The 17,305-nt window shown below is 48.4% G+C and overlaps 1 protein-coding gene and 1 pseudogene across 9 annotated transcripts; one reads left to right on the forward strand and one right to left on the reverse strand.

Moving 5' to 3' along the window:
- Window positions 1–683: 683 nt before the first annotated feature.
- On the reverse strand, window positions 684–13,355 carry ARL10 (ARF like GTPase 10). Of its 9 annotated transcripts, none has more exons than XR_013532035.1 (6): window positions 13,096–13,355; window positions 12,247–12,448; window positions 11,110–11,285; window positions 8,009–8,323; window positions 5,747–5,830; window positions 684–1,784 (listed from the first exon to the last, which is right to left on the reverse strand). XR_013532035.1 is itself a non-coding variant. In XM_035290715.3 (4 exons), exons 1-4 carry the CDS (start codon window positions 13,276–13,278, stop codon window positions 8,150–8,152), a joined length of 735 nt encoding a protein of 244 aa, XP_035146606.1. In that variant the 5' UTR covers window positions 13,279–13,355; the 3' UTR covers window positions 6,500–8,149. The 9 variants fall into 9 exon arrangements, 1 of the variants encoding a protein (XP_035146606.1); XR_013532033.1 differs by having other exon boundaries at window positions 684–3,264; XR_013532031.1 differs by having other exon boundaries at window positions 7,297–8,323.
- Window positions 13,277–16,876, forward strand: LOC100392870 (large ribosomal subunit protein uL11 pseudogene; annotated as a pseudogene).
- Window positions 16,877–17,305: the final 429 nt, after the last annotated feature.

Here is a 17,305-nt window from a genome sequence, read left to right on the forward strand (position 1 = left end):
GACCAGCCTGGGCAACACGGCAAAACCCCATCTCTACAAAAAAAATACAAAAATTAGTTGGGCATGGTGGTGTGTGCCTGCCTGTAGTCCCAACTACTTGAGAGGCTGAGGTGGGAGGATCTCTTGAGCCTGGGAGGCAGAGGTTGCAGTGAGCTGATATTGCACCACTGCAATCCAGCCTGGGTGACAGAGCAACACTATCTCAAAAAGCAAAACAAGGCCAGTCGTGGTGGCTCACACCTATAATCCCAATGCTTTGGGAGGCTGAGGCGGGCAGAACACCTCACCTGCCTGGCCAAACCCCCTCTACTAAAAATATAAAAATTAGCTGGGTGTGGTGATGCACATCTGTGACTGCAGCTACTCAGGAGGCTGAGGCATAAGAATTGCTTGAACCTGGGGGTGGTGACAGAGTAAGACTGTAAAAAAGAGAGAGAGGAAGGAAGGAAGGAAGGGAGGGAGGGAGGGAGGAAAGAAGGGAGGGAGGGAGGGAGGAAAGAAGGGAGGGAGGGAGGAAGGAAGGGAGGGAGGGAGGAAGGAAAGAAGGGAGGGAAGGAGGAGGGGGGGAGGGAAAAGAAAGAAAGAAAAAGATTCCCAAAATTATGAACCCAGAACTTGTTTATAGAAAAATGGGCTAACCTTACTAGAAACAACTTAGAATTAAAATGGCCACAATGAGGAAATTTTAATTTAAATAAAATTGTTTATTTGTGGGGCACATTAGAAAAGAAAGGATCCAAAACTCCACAAAAGCAATGGGATGCATTTTAAATTGGTATGCAGAGGCATCTAAAAGATTATACAAATCTAAAATTGCCTCCCTAAAAGATTCTTTATAAAATGCAAATCAAAGGCTCATGCAGCACACTAACCCCAACTGCTCCTTCTCTTTCTCTTCTTTAACCCTTTTGCTCAATTACCTTTTCTCCTTGAGGCTAATGAAAAAGGGGAAGTTGGTAAATGCCTTACAAAGTGAGATTCTCTAGTCAAGGAGCCCTGCCTGCTGTAACCACTTTTACTCCAAGGTCTATAAAGCTGAGCTTAGAGGCATCATAAAGACTTAACTAATCCAAGAGAAAATACTCAAAAAATGTATGGAGAAATTGAGAATCCTCATAGGAGCTTATGATCCAGGACTCCCTAATCTTCACCAATTTCTTCACATGATAACTGGGACCTGGTGAAGCTCGAAAATGGATGGCAGGAGCAGAATGGAAACAACCTGAGGATGTTAAAGACCACTCCAAAACCTCAAAGGAAGGCCAAAAGGAACCAGAAGAATTGCTGAAAATCTTTTTAATTCAATCTGTAAGGTTTTTCCACAAAAAATGGATTGGTCGATCACATAATCTTGCGAGCAAAAGAAAGATGAAGCAGTTTCAGAATATAGAGCTCATTTAGAAACACTACTTGTGAAAACCTGCAGGGACAGAAATGGCATTAACCGCTCTATTTAAAAAGCACTTCACTCAGAACTTCGTAGTTTAATTAAGAAACATAAACCAGGCCGGGCACGGTGGCTCAAGCCTGTAATCCCAGCACTTTGGGAGGCCAAGGCGAGTGGATCACAAGGTCAAGAGATTGAGACCATCCTGGTCAACATGGTGAAACCCCGTCGCTACTAAAAATACAAAAAATTAGCTGGGTATGGTGGTGCATGCCTGTAATCCCAACTACTCAGGAGGCTGAGGCAGGAGAATTGCCTGAACCCAGGAGGCGGAGGTTGCGGTGAGCCGAGATTGCGCCATTGCACTCCAGCCTGGGTAACAAGAGCGAAACTCTGTCTTAAAAAAAAAAAGGAAAAAAGAAACATAAACCAGGATGGAAAGTAACAGATACAGTTGCTCTAGGCTTTCCAAATTATACTGAACCCTTCACCTTGTTTGTTCATAAACAATCAGGCATTAGGAATTCTTACTCAACAACCAAGTCGGCCCAGCACTTTGGGAGGCCGAGGTGGGTGGATCACCTGAGGTCAGGAGTTTGAGATCAGCCTGACCAACATGGTGAAACACCATCTCTACTAAACACCAAAAACTATCTGGGCATGGTGGCAAATGTCTAATCCCAGCTATTTGGGAGGCTGAGGCAGGAGAATCACTTGAACCTGGGAGGCGGAGATTGCAGCGAGCCGAGATTGCACCATTGGACTCCAGCTTGGGCAACAAGAGCAAAACTCCACCCTCCCTCCCCACCCCCGCAAAAAAAGAACATAGCTGGGAAAACATAGGCCCATCACATATTATGGGCTGCAATAGCTAAGGCATATCCTAATTGTTTAGAGGCAGTGGCAGCAACCACCAGATTGGTAAAGGGTTCATCTGAGCTGGTTTTAGAGAATGAACTTTTTTTGCAAGTTCCACGTGCTGTGGAAAGTCCGTTAAATTCCAGTCAAACCCAGCATTTTTCAGCAAGTAGACTAACATCATTTGAAATTATTCTTTGGCAAGATATGTCATTACAACCCAAAATGAGTGCTCCAACTGCAGAGCTATGGCTCTCACCTCAGCTTGTCATATAGCTAAAGGGAAATCAGTAAATGTTATTTACATAGCAGACATGCCTTTGGAGTAGTCCACAGTTGTGGCATGTTATGGAAACAAAGAGGGTTTCTCACTTCTAGTGGAGCCTCCATTAAAAACAGACTCAATTGGATGAACCTGCTACATCTTGAATAAAGGTGAAAAATAAATAACAAATTCTTATAAGATTGAAGCCCATACCTGCAAAACTGAATCTGAATCTCAAGGGAATGCCCTGGCAGAGTTTCATGCTAAATCAGACAGTGCTGAAACAGGATGTGCAATGAATGAACACCATTAGACTGATGACCTTTTTGATGACCCATCTAACAGTGCAATGCACCTCATCTGGAAAACCAAAATTGTTGTCTGACAGATATAAACATAATGTTAAGTGTGAACTCATGGAGAGCCCAGATGGCTCCCTGGTCCTTCCTGAGCCTTTGAAACTTCCACTGTTAAAAGCTTTGCACTTGGCCAGACATAACGGCTCATCCCTACAATCCCAGCACTTTGGGAAGCTGAGCTGGACAGATGGCTTGAGCCCAGGAGTTCAAGACCTCCTGGGCAAGAGGGTAGAATCCTCTCTACAAAAATTAGCTGGGGATGGTTGGTGGTACACACCAGTAGTCCCAGTCACTCAGGAGGCTGAGGTGCGAGGACTGCTTGAGCCCTGGAGGTGAAGGTTGCAGTGAGCCATGATTGCACCACTGCATTCCAGCCTGGGTGACAGAGTGAGACCCTGTGTGAAAAAAAAACCAAAACTCGGCACTTCACAATTCCTCATGAAATGAGCAAAATGAGTCAAATTATAAAACATATTGGTAGTGTGACTACTCTAAATTGCTAAAATAGGTTATAACCAATATTTAGTTTGTCAAACTCATAATCCTGGGAAGATAATAAAAACTCCAAGTGGTATATTCCCACCACCACATGATGGATCATTTGGACATTTACAGATGGGCTTCATTCAACTGCCACCCTCAGTCAGTATCAGTATGTTCTTGTAACAGCTGGCATGTTTTCTGTCTGGATAGAAGCTTTCTGGTGTAAGAAAGCTGATGCTATGACAGTAGCTAAGGAGTTATAAGAAAATGTGTTTCCTGGCTGGGCTCAGTGGCTCACACCTGTAATCCCAGCACCTTGGGAGGCTGAGGCAGGCAGATCATAAGGTAAGGAGTTCAAGACCAGCCTGTCCAATATGATGAAACCCCGTTTCTACTAAAAACTACAAAAATTAGCCGGTGCGGTGGTGCCTACCTGTAGTACCAGCTACTTGGGAGGCGGAAGTTGTAGTGAGCCAATATCACACCACTGCATTCCAGCCTGGGTGACAGAGTGAGACTCCGTCTCAAAAAAAAAAAAAAAAAAAAAAATGAACTCATTTGACTGGAAAAACTATAAAGCAGCTAAATAAAGTGATAGAAACACAATGGCACTACCATTGTCCCTTTCACCCTTATTCTGGGAAGGACAATAACATTTTAAAATTAAAATTGGCAAAATTAACTGAATCGATTATATTATCTTGGCCAAAGGTACTACCATTGGCTTTTAATTTAATTTTTATTTTTCTGATCTCTTAAAAAGAAAGTCAACCATTGGCTTTGATCAGCAGATCAGAGCCACTCCTACAAGAGACAGATGGAGCCCTTATGAAATAGTTACTGAAAAGTTTGTGCTCTTGATAGAACTTTATGTAGTTCCTACTCTCCTAAATGCTGATATGACTAAATACTATAAAGCTATGATGCATTATGTCATACTGTATTTTGACAAAATAAACTTCCCATGACCCACAGAGGACAATCAAACCCTTCACAATCTGGAAACTGAGACTGAATCTTCTGGAGATGACATCAGAGAAGTGCCCTTAAACCTCACTGAAAGATACACCAAGTTCTTCCATTCCCCACACTGTGGTAAACCTTCAGGGCTTTAAACCTTGGGCCACATCCCACAACTCAAAAGGACCTCTCCAGACTCCTGGAACTACCTGGAGGCTATTCGGTAAAGCTAAGCAGGGAAGTTTTTCCCCAGAAGGAAATGACATCCTAGACATGAACAGCTTTCCCTAGATTGTGGATCAGGACTTCACTGCAATAATAAAAAAATCATCTTTTTCCCTTTCCTATTTTCTGCCACCCAAATCCTTTCCCTCTCTTTATGGGAAAATCCATGGGACCATAATCTGCGGCTGGCTTTAGCAAAGGCTAATACTCTAGCAAGAAACTGGAGTTTGCGAGTCAATGCCCAAATCAGGAAACAATTCTATTAATGCCAGTATCTCTCCATGTTCCCAGTGAGTCACGCCGAAATCCCAAAGGAAGAGTGGAATGCTAACCTTGATACTGTAAACACCACTACTACTTGCTTCCCTATACTCACTGGAAGTGGCACCCTGACCTTTTCAATTAATAACTAATGGCCGGGCGCAGTGGCTCAAGCCTGTAATCCCAGCACTTTGGGAGGCCGAGGCAGGTGGATCATGAGGTCAGGAGATCGAGACCATCTTGGTCAACATGGTGAGACTCTGTCTCTACTAAAAATACAAAAAATTAGCTGGGCATGGTGGCGCGTGCCTGTAATCCCAGCTACTCGGGAGGCTGAGGCAGGAGAATTGCCTGAACCCAGGAGGCAGAGGTTGCGGTGAGCCGAGATCGCGCCATTGCACTCCAGCCTTGGTCACAAGAGCAAAACTCCGTCTCAAAAAAAAAAAAAAAAAAACAAAACAAAAAACTAATAAATGCCAATTTATTAGTTACAGTTATTACCTGTCCAGGTAACGCCTATGTAAGGAATACTGCCTATGCCTATGCTTCCAGGAATCACATATTCAAGACCTGGAAACTACCTATATGAGTCCAAGCGATTGCTTATATAATGTCACTGGGTTACATCCAGTAGGATCCCTTTTCACTGGCTGTGATTATGCACCCTTACAGCATGCTATAAAAGGACCACATAAAAACAAGTTCCCCCTTGGACCTTGTTTAGGAGCTATGCAGACTTATGGGGGAACATTAAGTGACCCCTGCTGAAATGCTACCAGGTGGCCCTGCCTTTCCAGCTTCAGAGGGTATATATTAGGTCTCTGGATAATTTGCTTACTCTGTCCTGACTTCAGATCTTGCTGTTTGGCCTGATTCACACTTGCCTCATGAACAGCTTTCCCTGAAAGTCCCCATAATCAGAGGTCAAGGACTAAAATGAATACCTACCCTCGAACAGGTGATTAGTTTCCACTGATCAAATGTCCCAGTGGGGTTCCTGGAGACTCAGTTTTGGCAGTAGTGGGGTACCAACTGTATGGAAATTAAAATTAATGATACATTTAAAAAAAATTTGTAGCACATAGATTCACACAAGTAGAAGCCACAGATGGATGGATAAGGCCATCTGTGTTCAACAAAAACACTTAATGGAACTTCATGTAGCTTTAGATTTCCTTTGCCCAGCTAGGAGCCTGTGTATGGTGCTGAACAAAACTGAATGCTGTGCTTACCTTTCCCCTAATTCTACTAATACAGAGAGTTTCAAAAGGTGGTGGTGGGGCCAGGCACACTGGCTCACACCTGTAATCCTAGCACTTTGGGAGGCAGAGGCAGGTGGATCACTTGAAATCAAGAGTTCAAGACTAGCCTGACTTCAGTATTTTTCACCTTCCTTCCTGCCTGTTGAATTTTTTTTTTTTTTTGAGACAGAGTTTCACCGTTGTTACCCAGACTGGAGTGCAATGGTTCAAGCAATTCTCCTGCCTCAGCCTCCCGAGTAGCTGGGACTACAGGCACGCACCACCATGCCCAGCTAATTTTTGTATTTTTAGTAGAGACGGGGTTTCAACTTGTTGACCAGGATGGTCTCGATCTCTTGACCTCGTGATCCACCCGCCTCGGCCTCCCAAAGTGCTGAGATTACAGGCGTGAGCCACCGCGCCCGGCCCTGTTGAATTATTTTTATCATAGTTCCTCTTCTTGCACTGGTCACAGTGTGGAACTGAGGCATGCTGGGTAAATGTCAAAATGAAATGAAGGCACACATCTCTATTCTCAACTACACAGAAAACTGAGCTAGATAGCTTTCCTTAAAAAAAAAAAAAATCCATTTGTGGTTGCTGATTATTTAGTGGTCCCTAACAGACAACAGGCTCCTCTTTGCCTGTACCAACAATAAATGTCAGTACAGAGCCAGTCCTTAAACTGGACTAATCACCAAGCACTGGAGAACCACAGAATGTACACTGATGAGAAGTCCAGAAATTCAGTCCAGCTTGGCTTTCGCTGGGGAAAAAATGAGTCCAGAAAGACTGAGTGATGTACCCAAGGCTATCCTGTTGGCTGGTCTGCTATTCCCATCCTTAGGATCGTATAATACAATTTTTTTTTCCATCTTTTTACCTAGATTCACATAATGGAGATCCTCTCTCAGAGTCATTTGTTATCTACCCAGAAGGCGTTTGCAGCCTTTCAACATCCTAGGCCAAGTGGTAGAGTTTCAGTTCATGTGAATCCACGTAAAGTACTACGATATCAACGATAGCCTCCAAGGCCAGGTGGTAGGAGGAAGCTCACAACTTTGTCTCCATTGACATCTCTCATTGTCATTCATGATTCCAGCTATTTTCCTAAGTTCTACATTTTCTATCACTATCATCTGGGGTTTGATAACAGCACCTAGAAACAGAGTCTAGAATTCTGGCCTGTTTCTCTTATAAATTAATAAATAAAATGCAGTTCTGAGGTCAACACCTAGCTACAGTTGACTGTCTTACCAAGGACACAGGTTCGTTCCTTCCCCTGACTTCTGTAAACATGGGCATTGGCACAGTTAGTATAAGAGCAGCTTGTCGCCAGATTAGTGGGGAAAAATCCCAGCCTTCACTTTTTGTTTGGTTGGTGAATATCAGTTATTCTGTAGTCAAGAGAGGCTGGCAGACCAGGCCTGGGCTCAGGGAAAAGCAAGGAGGTCTTCAGAAAGCTCCTTGCTAGTATCGCCAGGTTCATCCTAGCACTTCACACTCCCATGGCTGGGAAAGGCATCTCCAAATCAGGAACCCACCTCCCTTTAAAAATAATGGTCCTGGGGCCAGAGAGGCAGAGATTGCACAAGGCCACAAGTCATTTACGTAGAGCTGGAGCTGTACAATGCAGGACTGGGAGCAAAGGCTTGCTGTTACCGCTCAGAAGCTGCCCATGTGAGAAGGGCATGATGTCACCAGGAGGGAACAGTCTAGACTGGGAGACCTTGAGGCTCTAGGAGTGTTTCTGACACCTACACTAGTTCCTCAGCTGCTGGGACTGTAAGGAGGGAAGGATTGAGGCCACGGAGCATCTCACTATACAGGTAAGAGAAGGGAAAGCTGGATCCACATTCCAGTCTGGAATGAGCCAGACATTATCCTCCCTTCCCTCCCTTACCCACCTCCCTGCTTCAGCTTCACAGTCACCTCACCATGAAGGCTTCTGCATGGTTCTTGGCCTTACCCAGGCCCTGCTCTTGAGAGGGAAAGGAGGGGAGGAGGGAAATGCTGCCATGTGGCTCTTGCTCCAGGCCCAGTCTGGCAATGAAGCAGCAACAGTACAACTGTGGTCTTCATGGCAGGCGGTGAGCAGGAGAGCTCCAGCCTAGGAGAGAAGCTCCAAGAGCAGTTTCCAGATGTGCACGGTACCAGGCTCTTCAGAGCTGGGTCCTGCAGGGGCAATGCTAGCCGCCAAGAGGAAAACCTCCCGCTGGCTATCGACAGCCTGCAGGCCCAGCTCCTGCTGCATCTCCACCATACTCATGGCCTCGCTCAGGTCCTGGGTGAGACAGAGAAATCAGAACACAGCTGGCAGCATTTCCTAACATATTCACATCACACCCTTGTCATTCGTGAAATAAACTGTTTTAGGCTACACCGGGAATATCAGGCCCCAAGTTCCCAAAAGTAGCCTCTGGACCCCTTGGTCTAAACTCAGTGCTCTCTCCCTTGCCCTGGGCTCTCCTTTGTACAAACCTCTTTTCAATGCGTCATCAACCACTGTGGCAAGAAACACACCACTTTCTATAGTCAAGCATTGTAGACAAGGCCTTTATATACCTAGCTTATTTAATTTTCACAGTCTACACTTAATTGATTTGAAAATCAGCTCAGGAAGGTGAAATCATTGAGCTAAGGTAACAGTGGTAAGTTGCAGAGCCAGGTTCCAACTCAGGTTGGTTTGATAACCTGAGTAACTAAGTATCCTCAACTTAGTCATGGACAGATGATACAGTAGGATCACTTCCAGACAAGATCTGTAGAAACTAGCTGGAGGAAAACAAGAGACCACTACACAGCATGGCTGGTGATGGTACATTGTAATTTGAACCCTGGCCCAAGATTTAAATGATCCTTCCTGGAGCAATTCATAGACTGCTGGGACCTTAGATGTTGTCTCCTACAGATTCAAAACTGCTATAAACTAGTTTATAAATCGGATATGATGTGATTCCTAGTCTAAACGGGGGTAGTCTGAGGCTCAGAGTGGCCACTATTAATAGTACCAGAACAACAGTGGTAAATGGAAACTGTCTTGGACAGGACATACAGCCACCTCTTTATAAATAATTGTCAAATGTTTCCTAATAGGTGGGGTTATCTGAGGTCAAAGACATACAGCTAGCCGGGTGCAGTGGCTCACACCTCCAATCCCAGCACTTTGAGAAGCTGAAGAGGGCAGATCATGAAGTCAGGAGTTCAAGACCAGCCAACACAGTGAAACCCCATTTCTACTAAAAATACAAAAATTAGCCAAGTGTGGTGGCACACACCTGTAGATCCACTACTCAGGAGGCTGAGGCAGGAGAATCACTTGTACCCGGGGCGTGGAGGTTGTGGAGATTGCAGTGAGTCAAGACCACACCACTGCACTCCAGCCTGGGTGACAGAATGAGACTCTGTCTTAAAAAAAAAAAAAGACATACAGCCTCTCTCCAAGTCAGGTTGGAAACAAATCCTACAGCTCTCGGAGGCACCTGAATTTAGGCCACAGGAAATAGGATCAGATTCTGTACTCTGGCAGTTTCACTTGATATTGAAAATGGGACCCAAGTCTGTGATACTGCGGGTTCCTGGGCCCATGGTGACTCTGGCACTCAATAGAGTACAGCATACTAGTTAAGAGGAGGAACTATGAAGAAGATCTGAGTTTGAGTTTGGGCTTTGCCACATACCAGCTGTAACTTCAGGTATTTAGTGGTAATGACATGGCCTATCACGGGGTTTTTGCAGGGCTGCAGTAAGGTCATGATTGTCAGGTGCTGACCACATATATATGGTACACTGTAAGCACACGGTAAATGTTAGCTGTTATTATTATTTAACCTGTTTTACCTCTAATCAGTTACCAGCTTTAGTTCTCTGATCTAGAGCCAGAAGTTGCAAGGGCATAGCAGAGTAGAAAAGGCACAGCTTTAGAGTTAGACATCCCAATTCCACTACTTTTTTTTTTGGAGACAGGGTCTTGCTGTGTCACCCAAGCTGGAGTATAGTGGTGTGATCACAGCTCACTGCAGCCTTGACCTCCTGGGTTCAAGTGATCTTTCTGCCACAGCCCCCCCGCCTCACAAGTAGCTGGGACTATAGGCATGCACTACCATGCCCAGCTACTTTTTTTTTTGCATTTTTTCATACAGACAGAGTTTCACCATGTTTCCCAGGCTGGTCTCAAACTCCTGGAATCAAAGAAACTACCTTCCTCAGCCCCTGTTGGGATCACAGGCATGAGCCACCACACCTGGACCAATTCTATTACTCAAGATGTACAACCTTGGAAAGTTACAAAACTGTGCTCATCTATAAGATGGGAATAGTATCCCATATTTTATAGGGTCAACGGAAGCATAAGAAGAAATGTTATTCAAAACCACACTTGGAGGCTGGACACCATGGCTTACATCTACAATTCCAGCACTTTGGGAAGCTGAGGTGGTCAGTTCAACTTGAGGTCAGGAGTTTGAGACCAGCCTGGCCAACATGACGAAACCCCACCTTGAGCCGGGCGTGGTGGCTTATGCCTGTAATCCTAGCACTTTGGGAGGCTGAGGTGGGTGCATCACCTGAGGTCAGGAGTTCAAGACCAGCCTGGCCATCATGGTGGAACCCCATCTTTAAAAAAAAAAAAAGAAACCCCACCTCTACTAAAAATACAAAAATTAGCTAGGTTCGGTGCCACATGCCTGTAATTCCAGCTACTTGGAAGGCCTAGGCACAAGAATTGCTTGAACCCAGGAGACAGAGGTTGCAGTGAGCCGAGATTACACCACTGCACTCCGGCCTGGGCAGCAGACTCCATCTCAAAAAACAAACACAAAAACAAAACACCATGCCTGGCATATAGCAAGCACTCAATCATTATTTTTCTCATCTCTCCAGGGTGCAAGATGATAGGGAGGCAAAGAGGAAGACAGAGGCAGGGATGAGGACAGAGCAAAGGTAGAAGAGGTGAGGGCAGCATCTCAGCCACCCTCTCAAGGCCATGGGCCCAGGCAGCGCTCCCTGCCCCTATACAAGCATCTCTAAGTGGATATCCACTGGCCTGAGCTGACCTCCCACAGCCCTCACCTGCTTGTTGGCCACCACGACGACAGGCAGGTCAGGGTCCTTGTCCAGCAGCTTGTGTAGCTCCTGGCGGGCCCAGGGCAGCCGCAGTCGGTCAGCTGAGTCCACCACAAACACCAGCACATCCACCTCATTCACAAACTCCTTCCAGTAGAAGCGCAGGTTCTGGCTGCCACCAACTGAGGAGAGGCCAGGGCCCAGCTCAGAGCCTCCTAGGCCCTGGCTCAATGCTCACAGCCCCACCGCACCCTACTTCTAGCTTTGCGAGCTTCCACCAGCCAAGGGCAAGGAAAAGGCCGCAGGTTCCGCAGCTTCTCAGACTGCGTTTAGCTCTAACTCGGACAGGTGCGCCTCTCGGGGCAAGTCCATAGCTTTAAGCACCAGACTCCTCACTGAACTTTCTTAAGAGGTTGCAGTAAATCCCACCATGTACAATGTACCTCTCACAGGACTGACACATAGGTGCTCAATAAATGGTACTCTTCAGTTCTCCCCACCTGGCTATCTTGCTTTGCCTCTTGCCAATTCCTAGCTTTCCCCTATAGGTTCAAAACTGTCAGTGATGGCTGTGATAGGAGCCAGGAGTCCTACTGTCTAGAAAACTCAGGACCCCCTGCCCTTCCTATACACAGCCATTCTTCATTCAGTTTCCCCTGTTCAGTTTCACCATGCCCTTCTTTTCCCTTGGAAATGCCATATTTCGTCCTAAGAACACATGGTTGCCAACACAGTCCCCCAGCCTGGGTCACCTTTCTGTTCCTCTCTGTCCCTCTGCACAGTCCCATTGGTCACCCTGCACCCTAGTGTTTCTGGTTATGCTTCTCTGACCCTTATGGATCCCAAGCTGTGAGACTCAGAGGCGCTTATCTCTGAATCCCCACAAAGCCCTCAGCACAATGCCTGGCACACAGCAGGCACTCAACAAGTATTTACTGAGCGCAGCTGGAGAGGCCCGATCATAAAGGGCCCTAAATATCAGAGCACAGAGCTTGGACTGAATCTGGTGCCCAAGAAAGGGGTGGGAAGGATTCCTACAGGGGAAAGTGCTGCTTAGACATGCATTTTGGAAGCCTCCTTCCCTGTGGAGAATCCAGGACTGGTAAAGTAGAGATGAGGAGATGGGGTAGGGTGTCCGCTCACTTTCTAGCAGGTCCACCTCGAAGTCCTTGGTGGGCAGCCGCACGGAGTTGAAGCCCCACGTGGGGATGTGCCCTTCCAGCGGTGGCTTCCCCGACAGGACGCGCAAAAACGTGCTCTTGCCCGCGCCATCCAGCCCCAGCACCAGCACCTCGCGCTGCTCCAGCTCCTCTAGCGCTGGCTCCTCGTCTTCCTCGTCCTCGGGCTGCGGGGAAGCGTAGGTCGGGCTGCGGCCCGCAGCCTCCAGGCGGACCCTTCCCAAAGGAAGACCTAAGGCACTAGAGCGCCCCGGCCCGCCCTCCACTCGTCCCGGTACAGACAAGCATGGTCTGGAGGAGTGGGACGAGAGCTGCCTTGGGAGTCCTGAATTCCAAACCCCAGACTTGTGGCTTTCCCTAGCGGCCTCGGGCGATTTCCTCAGGCTCGCGCACCCGCTTCCTCTGCCAGGCTCGGAGTCCCGGCTGCAAGCGGGAGTGGGGGGCTTCTCCCGGCATGCCCCGGGGCAGGGCGCACTGCGCAGGTGTGGGAGGAGCGCGAGCTGACCCAGTAGCGTCCTGGGATGCTCCCGAGCCGCGCCCTCCAAACTGCGGCCCCCGCTGGAACAACCGAGTCCCACAGCGTGGTGCTGCAGCGCCGCACACACCCGATCACGCCTACCCATTCCTCGGTTACCGGATTCTGATCGCCCACCCCCGCGGAGCCTTTGCATTGCTGCGGCCAAGCCCCTGACACCGCCCCCTACCCCCCACCAAGCTCCCGGCGCCTGCAGGGCCGATTCACACCCCTCGGCCACACGCGCGGAGGTGTAGTCCCGGCCTCCCCATCCTCCGCAGGCCTCGGCCCGGCACTCACGTCCCACTCGTCCCACTCGGGGAGGCGGGGAGCCTCCGCGCCCCACCAGGCCTCGCCCCGGTCCCAGCGCCGCTCCCGGCCGCGGCCGAAGTAGGTCTTCCAAAGGATGAAGAGCACCGAGCCCAGCACCGCCGCGGCGCCGCCCAGCGCCAGCACCAGGGGGCCCAGCGGCCGCGGTGCCATGGGGCCGGGCGAGGGGCACAGGTGCGGGCTGCACAGTCCGAGCCCGCTTGCCCGCCGAAGATGGCCCCGCAGCGACTGCCTCGGCCGCGCCCACCCACCCAACCCCAGTCCCGCACTACAAGCCCCACAATGCACCGCCGCAGTCACGGCTGGCCGCCCGGGATCCGGCGGCCCGGTGGGGAGGGGGCGCTGGCTGGCCCTCGGGGACCCCCGCCCCCCCCTGCCAGTTGCGCGCCGGGGAGATTGAGAGGCTGTGCCTGAGGAGGACGGGAGACGGCGGTGCTTGCTAGCATCCACCTGGGGTTAGCTCACGCCTTTTCTCGTACCCTTACAACGATACCACGCAGAAGGGGAAACTGAGGCCCAGGAGCTCAGTAACCCGCCCAACGCCGCATCGTAGTGCTTTGGTGTAGCCTGCGTTCAAACCCAAGCGTTCCGTCTCTTAGGCATCCCTCAAGACCTTGAGGAGGAAATTGAAGCAAGACGCTGGAGATTACACGACTATGGGGTGGCAGAGGCAGGAATAGAACCCAGGTTCCTGACTCCCCGCCGCCTCTAGCCTCCTTTCGCTGCCTCCCGGACCCCGGGGGTTTTGCTGTCTTGGGCTCCTGATCAGGCTGAATTAAGCAGTGTCAGGAGCTCAGAATGTTTAGAGCTGACTGCCTTGTCCTAGGTCCCCCCAGTGACTGCCAAGGCTTCTAGGTGTGTAGCACGAGGAGGAAGAACAGGAGAAATGCCCCGAGTACAGCAATCCGGTTCTTTTGGCTCTCTGGAGGGGCTCTCCATTTACAGCTGTAGGGTATCTGGGTCAAGAGATCGCCTATGGCTCTCAAGACCCCGCAGGGCTACCGCTTCCCTTGTACATTGTCTCAACTCTTCACCTCTTTTTAGTTCCCGATTCCTCTGTACCCCTGGGTCCCGGCGCCTTTCCTTCTGATTTGGCCCCCTTTCCCTTTGGCTACATATCTATGCTCCTCTCCTCCCAGATAGTGATGTTTTAGCTATATCTTATTTCTTCCAGCATTGATTCTTGAAAAATTTATTTCTGGCCGGGTGCGGTTGCTCAAGCCTGTAATCCCAGCACTTTGGGAGGCCAAGGCGGGTGGATCACCTGAGGTCAGGAGTTTGAGACAAGCCTGGACAACATGGTGAAATCCCGTCTCTGCTATTGCTACAAAAATTAGCCTGGCATGGTGGTGGGCGCCTGTAATCCCAGCTACTAGGGAGGCTGAGGCAGGACAATGGCTTGAACTACGGAGGCGGACGTTGCAGTGAGACAAGATCGCGCCATTGCGCTCCAGCCTGGGCGACAAGAGTGAAACTCCCTCTCAAAAAAAAAGAAAAAGAAAAATTTATTTATGTATTAACACTTTTGGAGGACTGTGCACTTATATGGGAGGCTATGTCTGGAGGCAGGAGAAGGATATGAGGAGAGTAGCACAGGGAAGAAAAAAAGGAGGTCACTGTCAGGGTGCACCATAAGGGCTCTGCTGTGGACCTTCTGGGCCAAAGCCCACTGGGACCTCTAAGGGCACTAAATGCCTCTCAGAAGGAAGAGAGCTTGGAGCATTTAGTACCGGCTCCAGTTTCCCATTGGTTAATGGTTGCCCCTGGTGTGTGTATTGACATTGATTTTAGGATGTGGTATCATTGTTAGCCACTCCATGCCATTTTGTACAGCAGGGGGACTAACTTATAAATAAATTTGCCCACTACCCCTTCTCACTCCTTACCTCCCATCCTGCCCCCTGCTCTTTTCTAGCAACCCACACACTATACTCAGATTCCTTCCATTTCAGAAAACTGGCTTCTCTGGTTATTACTTCTTGTTCTTGTCCATTTCAGCCCCACTTCTGAATAATTTCTGCTTCCTATGCCTTGACCTATTGACCCAATGAAACTGTTTTCACCTGTGTCCCCAACAAATCCCTTGTTGGAAAACTCATCAAGAACAAGTTAACCCTTATTTTGCTGGAACTCCTGGAACTATTTAACATTGCTAAATGTTATAGGATAATAAATAACACTTCTTCTTCCCAAGTTTAGAACTAATTGAGAAGATGCAGGAGACAGCCAAATGGAGAGAAAAATGTCACCTGCTGATGCTACAGAGCCAGACCCTACCCCAGGAAGCAGGAAGCATCCTGAGCCATTCTCTTTGCAGATGGGCAGGGCTGGGAGGCGAGCTCAGAAGCAGCCAGTTTGAGCATGCCTCCTGCCTTCTAAAATCCCCATCTAAATAAATCAAGCCTGTAGGGGACAGCGAGTGAAGGTTGAGGAGAGAGTATGACTCCAGTGCTGGGATTCAAACTGGTTCAAAACTATTAGGGAGTTGTGAAATTAATTTACGGGTTGCTACTACAACTTTAAATTAGAAAATGAAATAGAAGGCTGGACATGGTGTCTCATGCCTGTAATCCCAACACTTTGGGAGTCTGAGCTGGGTGGATTGCTTGAGGCCAGGAGTTTGAGATCAGCCTGGCCAACATGGTGAAACCTCATCTCTACTAAAAAGACAAAAATTAGCCGAACATGGTGACATACACCTGTAATCCTAGTAACTCGGAAGGCTGAGGCATGATAATCTCTTGAACCCAAGAGGCAGAGGTTGAAGTGACTCAAGAGCATGCCACTGCACTCCAGCCTGGGCAACAGAGTGAGACTCTGTCTCAAAGAAAGAAAAAAGAGTAGAATGGAAAAAAAAATCAGCATTTTATGAATTTTGTGAATGTGTGTTTGTACTGGGGCACCACATAAAAAAGTATTTCTTACTTTGGGATGTGGTAATTAAAAAATAGTTTGAAAGTCCCCTTTTTGGCTCTCAGCTCAGAGGAGGCCAAGGTGCAACTTTCTTTGGTTGTCCTGAATCCGGGTTCATCTGACACCAGCCACCTCCACCACATTGCTGAAGTTCGATGTGAGTGAGATCAACGTCGTATACCTGAGATGCACTGGGGGTGAAGTCGGTGCCACGTCTGTGCTGGCCCCCAAGATCGGCCCCCTTAGTCTGTCTCCAAAAAAGGTTGGTGATGACATTGCCAAGGCAACGAGTGACTGGAAGGACCTGAGGATTATGGTGAAACTGACCATTCAGAATAGACAGGCCCAGACTGAGGTGGTGCCTTCTGCCTCTACCCGGATCGTCAAAGCCCTCAAGGAACCACCAATAGACAGAAAAAAACAGAATAACATTAAACACAGTGGGACTAACACTTTTGATGAGATCGTCAACATTGCTCAACAGGTGCAGCACCGATCTTCAGCCAGAGAACTCTCTGGAACCATTAAAGAGATCCTGGGAACTGCCCAGTCTGCGGACTATAATGTTGATGGCCTCCACCCTCATGACATCATAGGTGATGTCAACAGTGGTGCTGTGGAACGACCAGCTTGTTAAGAAGCTCAAAGGAAAATATTTCAATGAAGGATCATTTGACAACTGGTGGGGGGAAAAAATCCCTATTCTAGCGTAAGTAGAATACACTGTGAAGAAACTGGAGTCAGGGAAGGTGTGCAGGCCCCCTCCCCACCTACAAACCCTGATCAGTTCTTTTGCTTGAAACTTGTTTTCACCACCTGTGTACCTGGGGACCTTCTAGATGGCTTTCAACTCCTAGTGGAGGCAGCAGCTCAGTCTTTGAGGGATCAGCTCATTGGCAAGACAGGAGCCCAAGGCCTCCAAAGAGAAAAATTTAGCACTGGTGAATTTATCCAGTACTCTGCTGTCAGAAATTAAAAAGCAAGCCAGATGTGTGGTGGCATGGGCCTGTAGTCACAGCTACTCAAGAAGCTGAGCAGGGAGGATTGCTTGAGCCTAGGAGTTTGAGACCAGCCTGGGCAACATATGAAAAACAGGCCTGGCTGGGTGTGGTGGCTCACGCCTGTAATCCCAACACTTTGGGAGGTTGAGGCGGGCGGATCACCTGAGGTCAGGGGTTTGAGAACACCCTGGCCAACATGGCGAAATCTCGTCTCTATTGAAAATACAAAAATTAGCCAGGCATGGTGGTGTACGCCTGTAATCTCA

This window comes from Callithrix jacchus, chromosome 2 (genome assembly GCF_049354715.1).
Source record: "Callithrix jacchus isolate 240 chromosome 2, calJac240_pri, whole genome shotgun sequence".
Taxonomy (NCBI): domain Eukaryota; kingdom Metazoa; phylum Chordata; class Mammalia; order Primates; family Cebidae; genus Callithrix; species Callithrix jacchus.